The sequence below is a fragment of the Budorcas taxicolor genome, chromosome 7 (genome assembly GCF_023091745.1).
Source record: "Budorcas taxicolor isolate Tak-1 chromosome 7, Takin1.1, whole genome shotgun sequence".
In the NCBI taxonomy this organism is placed as follows: domain Eukaryota; kingdom Metazoa; phylum Chordata; class Mammalia; order Artiodactyla; family Bovidae; genus Budorcas; species Budorcas taxicolor.
Window position 1 is genome coordinate 8031912 of NC_068916.1, and position 18075 is coordinate 8049986.

The 18075-nt window shown below is 59.6% G+C and overlaps 1 protein-coding gene across 1 annotated transcript in view; it reads right to left on the reverse strand.

Moving 5' to 3' along the window:
- Positions 1-2321: 2321 nt before the first annotated feature.
- The window catches only part of SIN3B (SIN3 transcription regulator family member B), a 44077-nt gene continuing 28323 nt past the window's right edge, over positions 2322-18075 (reverse strand). The window contains exons 9-19 of the mRNA XM_052642882.1: positions 16917-17124; positions 14561-14677; positions 13263-13501; positions 12411-12594; positions 9466-10072; positions 9139-9308; positions 6946-7119; positions 6565-6657; positions 5363-5457; positions 4956-5160; positions 2322-4196 (exon numbers count right to left, since the gene is read on the reverse strand). Coding sequence (XP_052498842.1) covers positions 3966-4196; positions 4956-5160; positions 5363-5457; positions 6565-6657; positions 6946-7119; positions 9139-9308; positions 9466-10072; positions 12411-12594; positions 13263-13501; positions 14561-14677; positions 16917-17124 — 2323 coding nt within the window. The 3' untranslated portion in view covers positions 2322-3965. The remainder of the gene's footprint in view (positions 4197-4955; positions 5161-5362; positions 5458-6564; positions 6658-6945; positions 7120-9138; positions 9309-9465; positions 10073-12410; positions 12595-13262; positions 13502-14560; positions 14678-16916; positions 17125-18075) is intronic.

An 18075-nucleotide genomic window follows, 5' to 3' on the forward strand; every position in this document is an offset into this window, starting at 1 on the left:
GCCAGGAAATGACCAAGCAGTCCATGACAGAGTCAGTGCAGCTGGAGGCTGAGATGCCGAGGTCCTTGCCCCCAGCCCCAGGGTTGGGGGAGCGGATACTGAGGCCTGGGGAGCTTCAGCGGGAGCAGGGGTCACAGCCAGGAGCCTCTCCTTCATTTCCGAGCAGTTTCCTCCAACACCAGTGACACATTCAGCCCCATGCCTGCGTCTCACAGCACACGTGACCAGTGACGATGGGGACACTCTCACTACACAGGAAAGTGGGGATGGGGACCCCCTGCCGCCCCTCCAGGAGAGAGCAGGAAGCCTGCTCAGGGGAAGCTGGGGGCGGCCAGGGCAGCTCTCCCCTGCCCTGAGGGTGGCTTGACTCAGGAGTTCCGTGTCTAGAAATTTATGGCAGATACACACGCTCAGGAAGACGTCTGTACAGGGAAATTTCCGGCAGTGGGGGCGGGTGTAGGAGGTGCCCATAAATAACTCCCTCCCCCCTCCTAGTCACCATGGAAACGGCCCTGTACCACCGGAGAGGGCCCCCAGACACAGCATGTGATGGTTCAGGGCGGCTGTCCCAGAAAGATGACGAGCCACATGGAGGCACCTCCTGGGGGATGCTGGAGGCCAGCTGCCTTCAGAGAGAGACTTGGGGGCCTGCTTTCTTCCGTGTGCTTTTTTGTGCTACTGGAACTTTCTGCACTGTGCATCACTTTCCATAAAAACTAAATTTTTATGCTTAAAAAAAGGCGGAATAGTAGCTGTAAAAGGAAGGAAATTCCGACACAGCCTACATGAATGGACTTCATTCAAAGACACTGTGCTGAGTGAAGTCACGAAAGGACAAATACTGTATGTTGTTGTTCAGCCACTCAGTCACGTTTGACTCCCTGTGATCCCACGGACTGCAGATCGCCAGGCTTCCCTGTCCTTCATTATCTCCCGGAGTTTGCCCAAACTCATGTTGAGTTGATGACATCACCCAACCATCCCATCCTCTGTCGTCCCCTTCTCCTGCCTTCAACCTTTCCTAGCATCAGGGTCTTTTCCAACGGATCAGCTCTTTGCACCAGGTGGCCAAAGTATGCGTGCATGTGTGCCAAGGCGCTTCAGTCGTGTCTGGTTCTTAGTGTCCCCATGGCCTGTAGCCTACTAGGCTCCTTTCTGTCCGTGGGATTTCCCAGGCAAGAACACTCGAGTGGGTTACCGAGCCCTCCTCCAGGGGATCTTCCCGACCCAGGGATCAAACCTGCATCTCTTAGGTCTCCTGCACTGGCAGGCGGGTTCTTTACTAGTGCCACCTGGGAAGCCTGGCCAAAGTGTATGATTCCACTTATCTGAAGTCCTTAGTGCCACATTCATAGAGACAGACAGAAGTCAAATAGTTGGGTGCCAGGGCTGGGAGAGGGTGGATGGGGAGTGAGTGTGTAATTGAGGACAGAATTTCAGTTTGGGAAGATGAGAAAATTCTGGAGATGGATGGTGGGCACGGCTATACAGCCACGTGGATGTACTTTCTTCCCTCCCTCCCTCGGTTCCTTTCTTCCTTGCCAAGCCACAGGGCTTGCAGGATCTTAGTTCCCCAGCCAGGGATCAAAACTGCACCCTTAGTGAAAGGGTGGCGTCCTAACCACTGGACTCCAGGGAATTCCCAGTGTGTGTGCACTTTTCACTGAACTGTACACTTAAAATGGTCATGATACATCGTGCCACATGTATTTTACCACAACTTAAAACCGGGAGAAAAATGGCAAAGACCTAAGCCAGCAGCTAGTCCTGGGATTCCTTGCCCTTCAGCCCCACCTCCCCTCAGCAGAAGGGGTCGTGGGGATGTTTCGGGGACGCAGGGGTGGTGGACAGGTGAGAGAGAGGAAGGGTGGGGCAGGGGGAAGCTGGTGTAGAAGCAGGGAGGGTGGCTTTGAAGGGCCTGAGCAGGGGGAGGCCTGCAGCCCCTCCCACCTGGGGCTTCTTCCGACTTGGCGTCCCAAGTGGGTGGGTGGGTGCAGAAGGCTCACAGCCAACACTGCAGTCTTCAAATTATGTTCTGCAGGTACAACACTCAGAAGAAGCGCCTCATTCCTACCATGTGAAAACTGAGTTGGGAATGACTATTTTAGAAAACACTTCGCAGACAGGGCTATACCCTAAGGAACACACCTTGCTGGGCAGGGGCAGGCACGCCGTGGGGGGTGGGGAGGGGGTCTTCCCCATCAAGGTTTGAGAATTCTGAGGCGCACGCCCTGTGGTCAGATCAGCTCCCCTGGCAGCAAGAGGTCACCCCAAGATCTGCTCACAGGAAATGACTGACTGAACCTCACAGCTTTAGGTATTTAATTTTTAACTTTAATGTGCAAATAAATAGAAAAGGAAAACTACATTCAAAACAGCTGCAAAGGAAGTACACGCCCCAGAACAGAAATTTCTCCAAAAACGGAAGAGATGCTCCCTAGAAGCATGCAGGGCGGGGGCTCGGTGGGGTCTGGCCTGCACCCCAGGCCTGGGCGCAGCCACAGGTGGGGGGCTGCGGGCTCCTGAGGAGGATGGCTGCTGGGAGGGTCTGGGTCAGGAATTCTGGTGGGTGTCCTTCTTATAAAACAAGGATGCGTACAAAGTGCGTGAATTACACTTGAGAAAACACGGGCGAGGAGACACCCGGGCAGGACAGGTTGGCCTGGAAATTTCCCGGGCCTGGAGTCTAAGGCTTCGCAAACCTAGAGTTCCACAGGTAACTTCTAGAATTTCCGGAACCTTGGGTCTGGCACAGCTCAGCTGCAGGAAGGCGAGCGCTGCAGCTGCAGGCGGCGGCTGCACAGGGGTGCTACCAGGCTCGTGTGTCGGGGGAGCCCACCGTGTCTGATGGTGCCAGGGGCCTGGCCAGAGCCATCTCATGGTTCAAAGGGCTGGTCCCTGGCCCGAACTACTTGGTATTCTTGGCACATAAAGCCCTCCGCCCCTCACACCCGTGCCCACTCCGGGGTGGCGGCTGCAGGAATGGAGGCGCTGGGGTGGGTGGGCAGAATTCCACAAGGAAGGCAGTTACCCCCAGAGAAGCTGTGGCACTTGGCCGCTGTAGAAGTTACAACCACTATGAGCAGAGAGGAATAAATAGGTGTGTGCATATATATACTTCTAGAATGTCCATCTTAGGTACACAAGTGCACCCCAGGCCCTCCCAGGGATGGGGCACTCGAGCTCAGCGGATGCGCCAGGAGGGCCCCTCCCCTCAGGGCACAGAGCACAGCTGTTGGATCAACACAGGGTTTGAGCCTCTCTTTCCCAGAGCAGGGTCTTCTGGGCAGTCCAGGTGCCGCCCACCCAACTCCACATCTGGACATCCAAGGCGGACCCCAAGAGCTGAGAGGGCTTGTCTCATTTTCAAAGTGGTGGAGAAGCTCCAGCGCCAGCTGGGCCAAGCCGTCAGTGCAGGCGTCTAGCTCGGGGAATGTTTCTAGAAGCTCTCACAGCCCCTCGGGATGGACACGCTTTTCAAGCAGCTCCACCCAGGCCCGACTCCTCAGGTGCCCAGGGGTTCTCAAAGGCTGCTCCCTCCCAAACGTGAGACCTGGGGCAGCTCTTGCCGACTTTCACCATGTGCAGAAAAGGACTGCGGCCCCAGGCCTGGGGGCTTGGCACGCATGACAGGAGTGGCCCTGCAGGCGTGTGAGCGTGCTCACTTGTGCCTTGGCCAGCGCACTGATCCTCCCCGCGCCAGTGGGGACCAAAACCCTAGAGTTCAAGTGCGAGGGGGGTCAGGTTTGGCACAGGACGGGCCCAAAGGAAGTGGGGAAGCCAAGCGGGATGACAGCGTGGGGCCGAGAGCCGCCGCCACCCGCCCTTCTCTGGGGCTCAGCCCATAGCAGCAAGGCTGGGGGACGCTCTGCGCCCCTCACGTTGTTCATGAAAACGCCCGAGGGGCGCACAGGCCGAGGAAGCGCGCACTCTGCGGTGCGCTGTGGAGTGCCCGCGCGGGGGCGTCAGGGCGAGGCCGGGCGGCGGCTGTACTGCACGCGGTAGCGGTTCACGGGCAGGCCGTGCACACGCACCGTCTCGCAGAGCGTCTTGCAGGGCACCATGTCCTCGTCATCCTCCCCCATCAGCCAGTCCTGCACCAGACCGGCTGCCTCCACCGTCACGTTGTCCTCCAGCCAGCGGCTGTGCCACTCCGCAAAGTGCTGGTGGTGGCGCAGAAGGACCAGGGGCTGCACCTGCCGGGGTGGGGGAGCAGCGATGAGGACAGCCCAGGCGCCCCAGGGCCAAGCACACCCCCCAGAGGGCCATGGTCAGACCTCAGGGGCCCACACCCCCCAGAGGGCCACGGATCAGACCTCAGGGGCCCACACCCCCCAGAGGGCCATGGGTCAGCCTCAGGGGCCCAGACACCCCAGAGGGCCATGATCAGACCTCAGGGGCCCACACCCCCCAGAGGGCCATGGGTCAGCCTCAGGGGCCCAGACACCCCAGAGGGCCATGGGTCAGACCTCAGGGGCCCACACACCCCAAAGGGCCATGGGTCAGACCTCAGGGGCCCACAACCCCTAGAGGGCCATGGGTCAGCCTCAGGGGCCCACACCCCCCAGAGGGCCATGGGTCAGCCTCAGGGGCCCACACCCCCCAGAGGGCCATGGGTCAGCCTCAGGGGCCCACACCCCCCAGAGGGCCATGGGTCAGCCTCAGGGGCCCACACCCCCCAGAGGGCCATGGGTCAGCCTCAGGGGCCCAGACACCCCAGAGGGCCATGATCAGACCTCAGGGGCCCACACCCCCCAGAGGGCCATGGGTCAGCCTCAGGGGCCCAGACACCCCAGAGGGCCATGGGTCAGACCTCAGGGGCCCACACACCCCAGAGGGCCATGGCTTAGACCTCAGGGGCCCAGGCACCCCAGAGGGCCATGGGCTGGATCTCAGGGGCCCAGATACCCCCAACCAGCTGTGGGCTGGCCCACAGTTCAGGCAGGGAAGGACACCTGCTTGGCCCGGCAGAGTGTCCCTCGGCGGTACATGTAGTCCTCGGAGTTCACGATGAACAGCATCTTGTGGGTGCTGAGCTTGAAGCGGCAGTCCACGTTGCAGGCACTTTCCACCCCGACCAGCCGCCTCCAGGAGCTCTTGGCCTCGCCACGGAGTGCGCGCACCTGCTCACACTGCCAGCGGCGGAACTTCTTGAGGTTCCTGGGGGTGAGAGGAGGATCCGCAGGCTAGGAGGTCCCCACAGCCCAGAGACAGTGGGAGGACGCCTGACCTCCAGGGTTGGAGAAATGCAAACCTAGGCAACAGAAACCACCGACCCCTTGGCTCCCGTGTGAATTCAAACCCAGGCCCACTGGGTGCTGGTGACAGTGGGAGAGGCCCCCCGGGCCCAGGGCCCTCTCACCTCTGCAGGAACACGGGCTTCAGGAGGAAGCCGTCGGTGGGCGAGCTGGAAGCGCCCTCTGTTCCCACGTACTGCTCCACGTACCGAGCCAGGTGCTGGGGGGACAGAGGGAGAGACGGCCCATGGCGTCAATGGCTCCAGGGGCCTTCATCTGCATCCTTCCCGAAGCTCCAGGCGGACACGGATGTGTGCTGGAGGCCAGCAGATGGCAGCGCCCAGGGCTCAGCTGGGGTGGGGCAGGTACACCCAGGCCGAGGCTCAGATGGTTCTGGAGCTTCCTTGCTGTGTGACTGCTTCACTGCATCCGCCATGTGACAAGCTCACACGGGGAACGGGAGGCCCCCGACATGGAGAGAGCGGGGCCCGGGGGATGGGTGGGCGGGAGGGGAGACTGGGACACAAGCAGCAGGTAGAAGAGGGAGAGACAGGGAGGAGTTGGGGGTGAGCGGATGGCAGGGCTCAGGGGGGGCACCAGGTCCAGGACGGGCATGGCCTGCAGCGTCCAAGGGACGCTTCCTCTGCTCACCACCCTGTTAAAGCAGGAGGCTCTTCCAGACTCAAGCTTAACGAACACACATTTGCTGGAAACGTCTGGAAGGGACAGAGTGTGCAGGCCCTCACTCTTGCTTGTTACGGAAAGTGAGTCCTGTGAAGGACGCTGTGAGGGGCACTCGGGTGGCTGTGGGGGGCAGCGTCCCCAGCTCTGTGAAGGCAGCTGGAGGCTTCCAGGCCCTGCTTCCTGGCTCAAGGGCACCAAGGGGAAGGTGCATGTCAGTGTGGGACAGGAGCGTTCTCGCCTGGTGATGCGCGACGCCCAGAGCTCTGAGCTGCAGGCACCAGGTGTGCAGCAGCCATACATCACGGGGTCTGAGTGACCAGGCTGCCACGGGTACCGTGGAGATGGCCTGGCACCAGCCGGAGGTGGAAGGAGCCAGGGTTTGGGTAGAGGCCAGACTGGCTCCCACGTGGCCCTCCTGCCCTGGGACACAGCCCTGGTCTCTGAGGAAACACCTAGAGAGCCCGCTGCCTCTTGGGGCTCCGTGGCCAGTGTTCAGCCAGCAGAGAGGCTCCCTCGTGGATGTTTGCGCATGGCCCGTGTGCACACAGGCTCCTGGGGTGGGAGCCACACGACGGGTGCTGCCTGCGGCTGCCCTTGGCCCCATAGTGTGCGCGGGGCTCCGAGTGCGGGCCCCAGTCCTCACCTGAACCTCCACAGGGTCCTCGGTCTGGGCTTCCTCGGTGTCCAGGAGCTCAATGGTCATGATCACTTGCCCTTTGCGCTGGAGGAACATCACCTGGGGGAGGGCGGCGGACAAACAGCCTGAAGCTGCGAGAACAGCCCAGGCTGGCACAGGATGAGGTCGAAAGGTCATCAATGCCCCTCGCTTCCCCAGCCTCCAAGCCTCAACCTTCCCTGAGGGACCACTGCTGGGTGCCCCATCTCACCAGCCTGGTGGTGCCTCTGGGGCTGGGGCCACATCCAGAGGTCCCGGGAAAGCCGTGCAGGGCACTGGGCTCCTGTGGTGGGCAGCCCCCCTCCCCCGGCCGGCCTCGTGCGGGGCTGAGTCGGGCTGGCCCCTCACCTTGAAGCAGTTCTCGTCGGCCATGCACCGCTCAGCCTTCCACTGGTAGCTGGTCTCCCGGGCGGCCCGGACACAGCGGGAGGACAGGTTCCCGCCCGCGGCGCCCCGCTTCTTCTCGTTCAGGTAGAGCTCCACCACCTTCAGACAGACGTCGTCGCTCACGAGGTGGTGCAGCTGCGGGCAGAAGAGCTGGCTGGTGCCGGGCATGAGCCCCCCAGGAGCGGGGAGGCACAGCCCCCGCCTCGCTCACAGGGGTCATGGCAAAGTCCATGAGCTAGGGGGTGAAGGTCACTGTCCAATAGGCTGTGCAGGGCGACCTCCATGCCAGGTGCGGACCAGACTAAACGAGCCCAGGCTACACAAACCAGACCAGACCAGAGCAAACCAAGTCAGAGCAAGCCAGACTAGACCAAGGCAAGCCAGACCAGAGAACAGCAAAGCTAACCAAAGCAGACCAGGTCACAGCAGACCAGCAAACTCTGCCTGGGTATGAGAAATGTACAGCTAAAATGTGCCCAAATGGGTGTGGTCATCACTGAAAATCACCGTGATGGCAAATGATTATCTTTTCCCGACATTCAGTTACAGGGCTTCCCTGGCGGCTCAGTGCCAAAGAGGCCGCCTGCCAACGCAGGAGACGCAGGCTTGATGCCTGGGTCGGGAAGATCACCTGGAGAAGGAGACGGCAACCCGCTCCAGCACTCTTGTCTGGGCAATCCCATGGACAGAGGAGCCTGGCAGGCTACAGTCCACGGGGTCACAGAGAGTTGAACACGACTTAGCGACTAAACCACAGCAACAGTGTTCAGTTACAAACGTAAGTCCTTGAAAACCTACAAACATACTTAAAACCTTTACGTTTATGAAGAGTCAAGTACTGGCAACAGCCGAGGCTGAAAGGTCAGACTGGCCTGCAGGGTCAGGCGGAGCTGAGCCGTCTCTCTGTGCGCTGAGCTGCAGCCCAGACAGGCCAAAGACAGTAACACACCCTTCGCGACTCAAATGTTGCTGCCTGGAAAAGTTCCGTATCTCTTACATAGCAGACTGCCAGCCACAGGTGTTGATCCTGCAAAAATCCCCTGGTCGATAACGAGCTAAAAACGTTTCTAGCGACTGCATCTGAGTGGAGGAAGAATGCCATGATTCTTTCCTCCACTTCTTTCCTACTTTACAATGAACAGCCTCACTTGACAACCAGGAAACCACAGTCACGGTAAACAAGAGTGCTCCCCAAGCAGGACCCACGGTCCAGGAGCACACTGGACTCGCCTGGGCTTTGTTGTTTATATTACGTGACCAATTTCCTCTTGCTGACGTTCAGCTGTGGGCGATGCTGAGGCACATCATGGCCAGGCCCCTAAGAAGTGAGCTAAGGCTCTTTACAGGTTGCTAAACTCCCCTCACGGAAGGTTTGTCAACAGGAGCGCTGACATCTCCTCGCACACACGCCTGTCCACGGCAGCACTGGTCGCCACCACCAAAAGGTAGACGCCACCCGAGTGTCCACCGATGGACGAATGGAAGCACAGAATGCACTCCATCCACACCATGAAATGCCCTTTGGGCATAAAAACAAAGCGCGCACTGGGACCTCCCTGGCGGCCCAGTGGTTAGCAACCTGCCTGGCAATGCAGGGGACGTGGGTTTGATCCCTTGTCAGGGAACTAAGATCACACGTGCCTCAGAGCAACTGAGCCCACGCACCACAAGTCGGGAGACCAGGAGGCTCAGTGAAGACCCTGTGTGCCACAACTATAACCCAAAGCAGCCAAGGTAATGAACATTCAAAACAAAGGACTGCCATGTGCTGCAACGTGGATGGACCTGAAAACACAACGCTGAGAGCCAGCAGCTAGACGCCAAAGGCCACCGTGGCGCCTGAGTCTGTCTGTGAGAAATGTCCGAACAGGCACATCCGCAGAGACAGAAAGGGGCTGGGAGAGGAAGGATGGGGACTGACTGCTTGTGGGGAGGGGTTTCCTTGGGGGATGACGGGAATGTTCTAGAATGAGGCAGATAACAATCGCACGTTATAAATGTACTAAGTTCTATTGAAAGAGTCACTTAAGAATGGTGAATTTTACATTACGCGAATTCTACCTCAACTGAAAATGGAGAAAGGCTGCCCACCACAGGGCCAGCCACAGCACAGGAGGGAAGGAAAGGGCCGGCGGGGCGGAGCCGCCCGCTCACCTGCCGGGCGATGCTCTGCACCAGCTTGTCCATGGTGAAGCCCACGTAGGCGTGGATGGTGAACATCTCGCGCAGCGTGTCCTCGTACTGCGTGGGGTCGATGCTGCCCTCCAGCAGGCTCCGCACCATGTCCAGGAAGGCGGGGTAGTACTCCTCCAGCTCCACTTCACCTGCGGGCGGCACCCCGTCACTCGGGTGCGGCTCACACGGCTGCCGCGGGGAAGGCCGTGGGGTGCACACGCGCGGCTCCCGCCCCCCACCTCCCGCCCCAGGCTTCAGCAGGGCGCCTCCCCTCCTGGCGCCCAGAGGGCAGGCCCTGGGGCTCACTCGGCTGCTTCAGCCGCAGCTCCATGGCGGGGTCGTTGCCCTTCTCACGGCGGCCCTCGCACAGCAGCTTCTCCCTCTCCTTCTCCGCGCGGTACTCCAGGAGCTGCTTCTGCGCCTGGCGGTAGATCTTCAGCAGCCTGGAGCACAGGGTCTGATGGAGGCGCAGGAAGAAGTACCAGTTGTTGTTGGCAAAGAAGAGGCTGTAGACGTCGTCTAGGGGCTTGTGCTGCGGCGGCTGCGGCTCCGGGGCCGGCGTCTCGCCCGCGGCCCCCTTCTCCTCTGGGGGGCTGCTCTGCGGCCCGGGTGCTGGCTTCTTCCGGTCGCCGCCAGGGTCTGCAGCCTGCCCCTGGGGGCTGGCCCGGCCCTCGTCGGCAGAGTCCTCGGATGCGCCCAGGTCCAGCTGCTGGGAGAAGAAGAGGCTGGGCACGAACTGGTGCACCAGCTGGTGGATGGTGCCCTGGTCCTCCTTCTGGATGGCTGGCTGTCGCTTCACGTAGTAGCTGATGAGGGCGGCCGCGTCCTCCAGGATCTGCCTGTCCTCGTACACGAAGATGAGGTGCGGCTCGCTGGAGGGGGCGCTGCGGCCCTCTGAGTGCTGCTCCTGGTGCTGGGGAGACAGGGCAGCCACTGGAACAGGAGTGATCCGCGTGGAGAAGCCCCGTCGGGGACCAGAAGGAGGCCAATCTCCTTCCACCAAGGCCTCCAACGGTGCCGAGAGACCGGGGGGATGAGGGCAGCACTATCTGATGACTCAGTTCCGGCTGCCCCAGGCTGCCCCGGGGGTGAGGAAGGCTCAGTGCAGCACAGGCCTCTGCCACTGACATTCATTCACACTCAGCCAGACCCTGCAAGGCCTGCGACTGCTCCCGCTCCAGTTCCGCCCCCTCCAGCCTCGCCCGCCTGGCTGACACCACCCTCACGTCTCCCGCCGCCGTCCATTCCCCACCTGCCACGAGCCCTCCACGGTGCTCCCGTTACCTGGCGCCAGCACAGGCCACCCACCTGCTCGTCCCCGTCTACCAGCCCACTCTGCAACTCCCCACACGGAGTCTAGAGCCACACAGGAGCTCCATCAGCCCGAGTTGCCCCCTTCCCCGCCCTAGGCCCTCGCACACGACTCAGGAGAGGACCCTGGCCCTGGCACGCCACCCCGCACTCCTCTGATGCTGTGAGGGTGCTGAGCTTGTCCTACTGTGCACAAGACCTTCACACGCGCCTTGGCTCTTTCTCCCTGGAAAACCTCATCCTTGGGCTCACCCTTCGCTGCTACCTTTATCCAGTCAACAACGCCCCTCCCAGCAAGCCCAAACACCACCTCAGTGCTGCACAGCCTTGGGCAGGCTGCCCCACATCCTACTCTCCCCTGGTGGCGCTGGTCCCCTGCATGCGCCAACAGAGGCAGCACACCAGGTTCCGGGAAGAAGTGAGCGTGTGCACTGTCCCTGTGAGCGCGGAGCTCCCGAGGTCAGGACGAGCCCTCCCTGGCGCTCTCAACAGTGGCCCTGAGGGGTTCCCCAGACTCCCCTGGAACGAGGGCCCAAAGGGAAAGAGGGGCAGGGCCTCTCAGGCTGCCCCCTGGCCAGGGGCTTCACTTTCTGGGAGGGCAACTCGTGCGCTCCCGTACCCACTGTGGAATCGCAGCATCCACAGGCCGCCTTCCCTCCTCGCTGGCAGGACGGGCAGCGTCTGAGTGGGTCCCGGCAGGCAGGGGCGGGTTGCAGGCGCTGCAGCTCAGCCCTGCCCCTGGCTCTTTAGCGTGGCCTTCATCCTACTGCTTCCTGAGCCCCCACCTTGTGTATGTCACAAACGCCCTTCAGAATCTTCCGGGCAAGTTTCGGAGCTCGTGACGCAGACTGTCCTCTGTGAGCCACATGATGGGAGAAGGGTCTCCTGCCCTATGCAGCAAGGCACAGCACACACAAGCGCACCAGGCCCCGGTCCTTCTCCCTCAGCCCCCAGAGAAAGCCCTGCGGGTCTCCGCTGACGGCAGCAGGGCAGGAGCGGCTGCGCCTCCGATTCTGGGGTGGGGGGGAGTCTCAGGCCTCAAGCATCTGCAGCCTGAAGTGCAGAGGCCAGATCACAGGGTGGACCTTGGGGCTGAGCGGCGGGCGCTGAGCGGGGCAGGGAGGCAGGAGGGAAGGTGGTCTGGGCCAGCACCCTCGGCGGTCTCCACCGCCGTGTGGAGGAACATGAGGTCTGGGCAGGATGAGCCTCCCAGCGGGGCCACTCGAGAGCCTGGAGGTAAGACAGGCCCCGCTGCTCGCTGCTCGGGACTATGTGCGGCAGAGCGGGGGGGAAGTGACCTGGCCGGGGGGGCACTCGGTCAGTGGCGCTGCTCCCTGACCCGGGCTCCGTCACCGAGCAGCGGCCCCCCTTCCCCGACAGCCAACGCCCAGTGAGCCGCCCCCCGCCAGGATTCCTGCCTCGGGCTCCTGCTAGTAACTCTCTCTCCACAGGCAACGTTCAAAGCCCAGCTCCTCGAGCCCAGGGCCGCGCTGGCCTCACTTCAGGCCCCGTGAGCCGGACCACAGCGAAGCCGGGCAGGGCACTAAGAGGGCAGTGTGGTGGCGGCAGGTGGAGCCCTCGTCTGCTGCGGCCAGCCTGGGCAAGGGGCCAGCTCCAGTGCCTCAGTTTCCCCACTGCTAAAACTGGGACAATAACAGTACTCTACGGCAAGACCTGCAAGTACGGGTTAGAAGGGACATTCCTCCCAAAGGCTGCAGCCCTCCGAGGCCCAGGGCGAGCAGCTGCAGAGGAAAGCTGCCGGCCCGTCACCTGAAGGAAGGTCCGGCGCGGCGCGGGGAGCGGGGCCGTCGGCCCCCTGCTGACCGCAGCAGGGCACCCTCCCGGGCCGGCCCGGAGCCGAGGGGACACCCCTGCCGTCCCCGCGCGGCCCGGAGGGGGCGCCGGAGGCTGGGGCGCCAGCGCCCGGCTGCGGGCCTCACCTCGTCGTAGGCGCTCTCGATCTCGTTGAGCAGGCTCTTGGAGCGGAGCGCCTTCGTGTCGTTCTGCTTGAAGTGGACGGCCTGGTGGTCCAGGGACTTGAGGTACGCCTTCTCATACTGCTCCCGCCAGATCTTGTGGAAGCCCTGCTGGGCCTCCCGCCACTCCTCCTCCTTGGCCTTCAGCCTGTGGGAGCGAGCAGGCTCATTCCACCGCCGGCCCACGGACCCGTTCCGGGCCCGGACGGCCCACTGCAGGCACGAGGGTGCGCTCTGTGCTGGACGGAGGGCCGTGGGAGCGGCTCTGTGCTGGACGGAGGGCCGTGGGAGCGGCTGAGGGCCTCGCTGCAGCCGGCTTTACGGCTGCTCAAACGCCACTGTCCTGCAGCGCCCCCGTCCCGGCCCGCGGCACTGCCTGCGCTCCATGCAGCTGCCGGCTCAGCCGCTGTGCTCCCCGGGGATGGGACTGTCGGGCCGCTCACAACTGCGGCCCCAGCACTGGGCGTGCAACCAGCCCAGGGCAGCCACTTAACCAGTACCTGTTCACAGCACAGGGAGGGCCCCAAAATGTATGATTAAATAAAAGGCAAGCCATGATACAGCACAGTCCCGTTTGTGCTTTAAGATAATTACTCTTCACATTTAGGGATGATCACGTGCAGAGCGGAATGTTTGAGAAGGACACGAATAATCGCTAAGAGCTGTACTTTCCTCTTGCGAGTGGAACAGGGAGAGAAAGGAAGACCAAAAACCACAATCAACCAGCCTGAGTCCCCAAGGGCCCCCTCACGATTACACCTGGGACAAACAGCAGCAATAAGCCCCCGGGCGGTGCGGTCAGAAGCATGAGGGCACCTTTTTAGGACGACGGGGACGGCGGTGACAGGGTTCTTCTTGAGGCTCTCGATGATCTCTGGGGCTTTGTCGCCGTAAATGCGGTGGATAGCGCGGCGCTGGATCACTTCCGACGTGCCCCCCAGACAGTCGTCCAGCCGGAACTTCTCCTGGTCTTCCGGCGCCATGCGGGACAGCTTCTTCTGGACGCTCTCCAACACCCGGATTGTGGCCAGGTTGGTCTCCAGGACAACGTCTAACTATGGACAGGAAGGCAGAAAGAGGTCAGCGGGTCAGCTCATCCCCCAGGGATGAGCCCGGGGCAGCAGAAGGGATGTTGGGACAGAGGTGGGGAAGAGGTGATGGATGCAGGCCCAGGGGACAAGCAAGGCTGGTTATACATCCGGGCCCTGGTGTTACCTGGACCTCCCCACTGGTAGACCCATCTGAGGAGGGGGACAGACCCTGGCCTGGCCCTCTTGACAGGCATCGAATGCACGTTACCCTCATCAGGGAGGAAGGGATGCACAGTACACACAGCCTGCAGGTGACTCCCCAGAACATGTACGGGGGAGGGGGAGCCAATCCCCACAGTTACGGCCGCGTGACTGCTTCCATTTAGGACAGAGTGAACCAGGTGGAGCACAGGCTGGCGGCTGCTGAGATTTGGAAGGGGCTATACAGGAACAGCGTGACAGATCCGACTGGTGGGGGACCTGTCTGGGGTCTTGGCTGGTGGTGGGTACACGGACCTCCACAGGGGAGAGAATCCACAGAGCTAGACACAGATGCACAAGACAAACACTTAGGCACAAGATCCTCCCCGCGCCCCTCCACCCCACATGCACATGGATACAACTGCAACTAGGGAGATGCGAGTAAGATCACGGGCAGGTCCACACCCCGGCTGTGACACTGCCTCAGAGATTTACAAGCCGCTCCCACTGGGGCAAAGACACCTGGAGCACTCTGTTATTTTTTAAGCTGCATGTCAATCTACAAAGGTCTCAGTAAAAAATTTCTGTTACAAAAATTAACTTAAGTGACCCTACCTGTAGTTAATGAAATACACGCACACTTTGAAAAAAGAAAAATAAAGCAGCATCGCGGAGCCAGCCTGGAGGCCAGCAAGGCAGAGAAGGGAGGCTCTTGGGAGCTGCCCACTGCTGGAAGGCACTGCAATCGCCGACACCCCAGAGGAGATTGGACGGCTTCAGGAGCATCAGGATGCATCCCGTGGGGTGGAGGGCCTACAGAGGGGGCCGGAGGGAAGGCAGGGCCGAGCACGGGGGCCCCAGGGGCGGCCGAGCCGCACGCACCTCGAAGCGCTCATCCTCACAGCGGTGCAGCTGCTCCTCATAGGGCGTCTTCTTGGAGCTGACGAAGGTGGAGTCCTCAGACCAGGAGGGGAAGGACACCCAGGTGTCATTCAGCACCTGTGCCAAGAGGAAACGCCATGACTGGAGAGACAGGGCCCCGTGGCCAGAGGGCTTTATTGTGTGGTCCAGTGCAGATGAGCCAAGGATAAGGAACAATCCTGATTCTACAGGAAATTACGTTGATCCCTGGGCTGGGAAGATCCCCTGGGAAAGGGAAAGGCTACCCACTCCAGTATTCTGGCCTGGAGAACTCCATGCACTATGTAGCCCATGGGATCGCAAAGAGTGGGACACAACTGAGCGACTTTCCCTTCACTTCAGTTCACTAATTTTGTTGCTGTTTTAGTTGCTAAGTTGTGTCTGACTCTTTTGTGACCCCACAGGCTGTAGCCCACCAGGGCCCTCTCTGTCCGTGGGATTTGCTGGGCAAGAATACTGGAGTGGACTTCCATTTCCTCCTCCAGGGGGTCTTCCTGGCCCAGGGATCAAACTCAGGTCTCCTGCACTGGCAGGTGGATTCTTTACCATCAAGCCACCAGGAAGAGCAAATCATGCTAATGGTAACATAAATTTAAAAGTGGTTTTAAAAGAAAATGTGACTTTTATCACATGAACAAATCTTGCTACTTCGGGGTTGGGAAACTTTCTCTATAAAGAGCTAGGTAGAAAATATTTCAGGTTGTGCAAGTCACTGGGTCTGTTGGGTCTACAGGGGAATAGCCTTTTATCGTGCTTCACAGATGGCACCTTTTTTTAAAGACACCGCGAAGGTCGGACCCTGCCCTGAGTGCGTCCATCAGGGCCACTTTCCAGAGTGTCTGCTCCCTTTGTATCCCCGTGCCACATCTTAGCGACTCACACAGCACTGCAGACTTTTCTCATTGTTACTACACTTGTCATAGGGGCCAGTGATCAGCAACTCACCGAAGGCTTGGAGGGTCAGCGTGTTTAGTGACATAAAGTATTTCAAATCAAGGTATATACTGTTGTTGTTTTTCTTTTTCAGTATAACACTATGCTTTTGAATTGTGCTGTTGGAAAAGACTCTTGAGAGTCCCTTGGACTGCAAGGAGATCCAACCAGTCCATCCTAAAGGAGATCAGTCCTGGGTGTTCACTGGAAGGACTGATGCTGAAGCTGAAAGTCCAATACTTTGGCCACCTAATGTGGAGAGCTGACTCATTTGAAAAGACCTTGACGCTGGGAAAGATTGAGGGCAGGAGGAGAAGGGGATGACAGAGGATGAGATGGCTGGATGGCATCACCGAGTCCATGGACATGAGTTTGGGCAAACTCCAGGAGTTGGTGACGGACAGGGAGGCCTGGTGTGCCGCGGTTCAGAGTCGGACACGACTGAGCGACTGAACTGAACTGACAGCACGCTTACTATTACAGACCGCAGCATAGCATAGGCATAGCTTCCACACGCGCTGGGAAACCAAAAAGCTATGTGACTGGCTTTACTGTGGTATTTGCTTCATTGCAGTGGTCTGGAACCAAACCCACAATATCTGCAAGGTAATGGGACTTCCCTGATGGCTCGGTGAATCCGCCTGCAAGGCAGGAGGTGTGTATTCAATCTCTGGGTCAGGAAGCTCCCTTGGAAAAGGAAACAGCAACCCTCTGCAGTACTCTTGCCTGGAAAATCCCATGGACAGAGGAGCCTGGCGGGCTACGGTCCACGGGGTCGCAGAGAGTGGGACACGACCGAGGGACTGAGCATACGTGTGCGCACCCACGCACGCCTGTACTCCACTCTGCCTGTGTTCCGGTCAAGCAGCTGCAGGCAGTATGTAAACACATGGGCCCATTTGCGTGCCAATAAAGCTTTACTTACAAACACAGGCTGTGAACCAGATGTGGTTCATGGGCCATGCTCTGCTCAGACTACATATCCTGGAATCGAGCAGCCACTCTTGAATTCTAGAAATGCAGTAAGACTGTCTACTAACTTCAAAAAAGCGTCCAGTGGTCAAGCTGAACAGAAACTTGCTGAGGGCAGTGAGCCTGGAACAGAGCGGACTCACGGCAGAGACGAATCTGTCTGAAGGATGGAGGAGGAAGCCAAAACCTGTGTGCTGGCAGAGTGTGCTCTGCGGCTTGCCAGAGCCACCAGCAGGGCAAGAAACCATCTTCTCTGCCTAGGCATTCCGTTTTGCTACATCCCAGGACCATCTAGCACCCAGTCTCCGGGGGGGTCAACACCCTTCCATCCATCCGGAACAGGTGACAGGGGTTTTGTGGAGGGGTAGGGCACAGGCGCCACGTAAGCTGATGGAGCCCCCGGGGACACTACCTCTTTGCAGATGGCTGTCCTCCCACTGCACTTGGGCTGCTGGTAGGTTTTGGGGAGCGCACGGTAGCTGGATCCGATGCGCTTGCACGAGGCATAGTCGATTTCCCGGCTTATTCCGTCCCCGGATCTGTCATTCATGGGTGGGGCGAAGGACAGCTCTTTCACCCCCAGGAAGGACTTGAACTGTGCAAAGAGTTCTGGAAATTTCCTTCAGAAACAAAGACAAATGGGATCGGGGGAGGGAGGGATTAGTCGGGAGTTTGGGATTAGCAGATACACACTGCTATATATCAAACAGATGAACGACAAGGTCCTACTATATGGCACAGGGATCTACATTCAGTAATCTGTAATAATCTATGATAGAAAAGAATCTGAGAAAAAAAACAGATGTATAACTGAGTCACTTTGCTGTGCACCAGAAACTAACATAAGACTGTAAATCAACTTCACTTCAACTGAAAAAGAGTCTAAGGACTTTCCTGGTGGTCCTGCGGCTGGGGGCACACCTGCCAAAGCAGGGCACGTGGGTTTGATCCCTGCTCCGGAAGACCCCACACACTGCAGAGCAGCTGCTGAGCTCCTGAGCCCTAGATCCCGTGCTCCGCAGCAAGAGAAGCCCGAGCACCGCAGCCAGAGGGGAGCCCCACTTGCTGCGACTAAAGAAAGCCTGTGCTCCGCAGCGAAGGCCCAGCACAGGCCCTAAAAATTAAGGAAAAAAGAGACAGACAAATGGAAAGCCAGCCTCCTGAGGCCTTTTGAGAATGATCCGGAGACAATGGCTTCGTATTGATGCAGGTTGTTAACAATGGTCAGAATCAACTTCAGAAAGGAGGGGTGAGAGGCAGAACTAGCGTCCAACATGGTCAAGTCATCGTGTGTGTGACTGTCCCCCCCACCATCCCTCTGTCACCAACCAGGCCCCCGCACTCGCGGGAGGCCCTTCAAACACCCAAGATAAGACTGACCCAGTCTGGCAGAAGCTGGAGTCGGCGATGTTCCTGGACTGGAAGGGGCTGAGCACCAGGCCAGGGGCTGGCAAACTGGTCAACCTGCCAGGCCTATCTGTAGACAGTTTCACCAGTGGACAGCCACATCCATTCGCTGAGTATGTCCTTGTGCATATTTGCTTCTGGATGATGGTGTCAGAAGCTGGGTG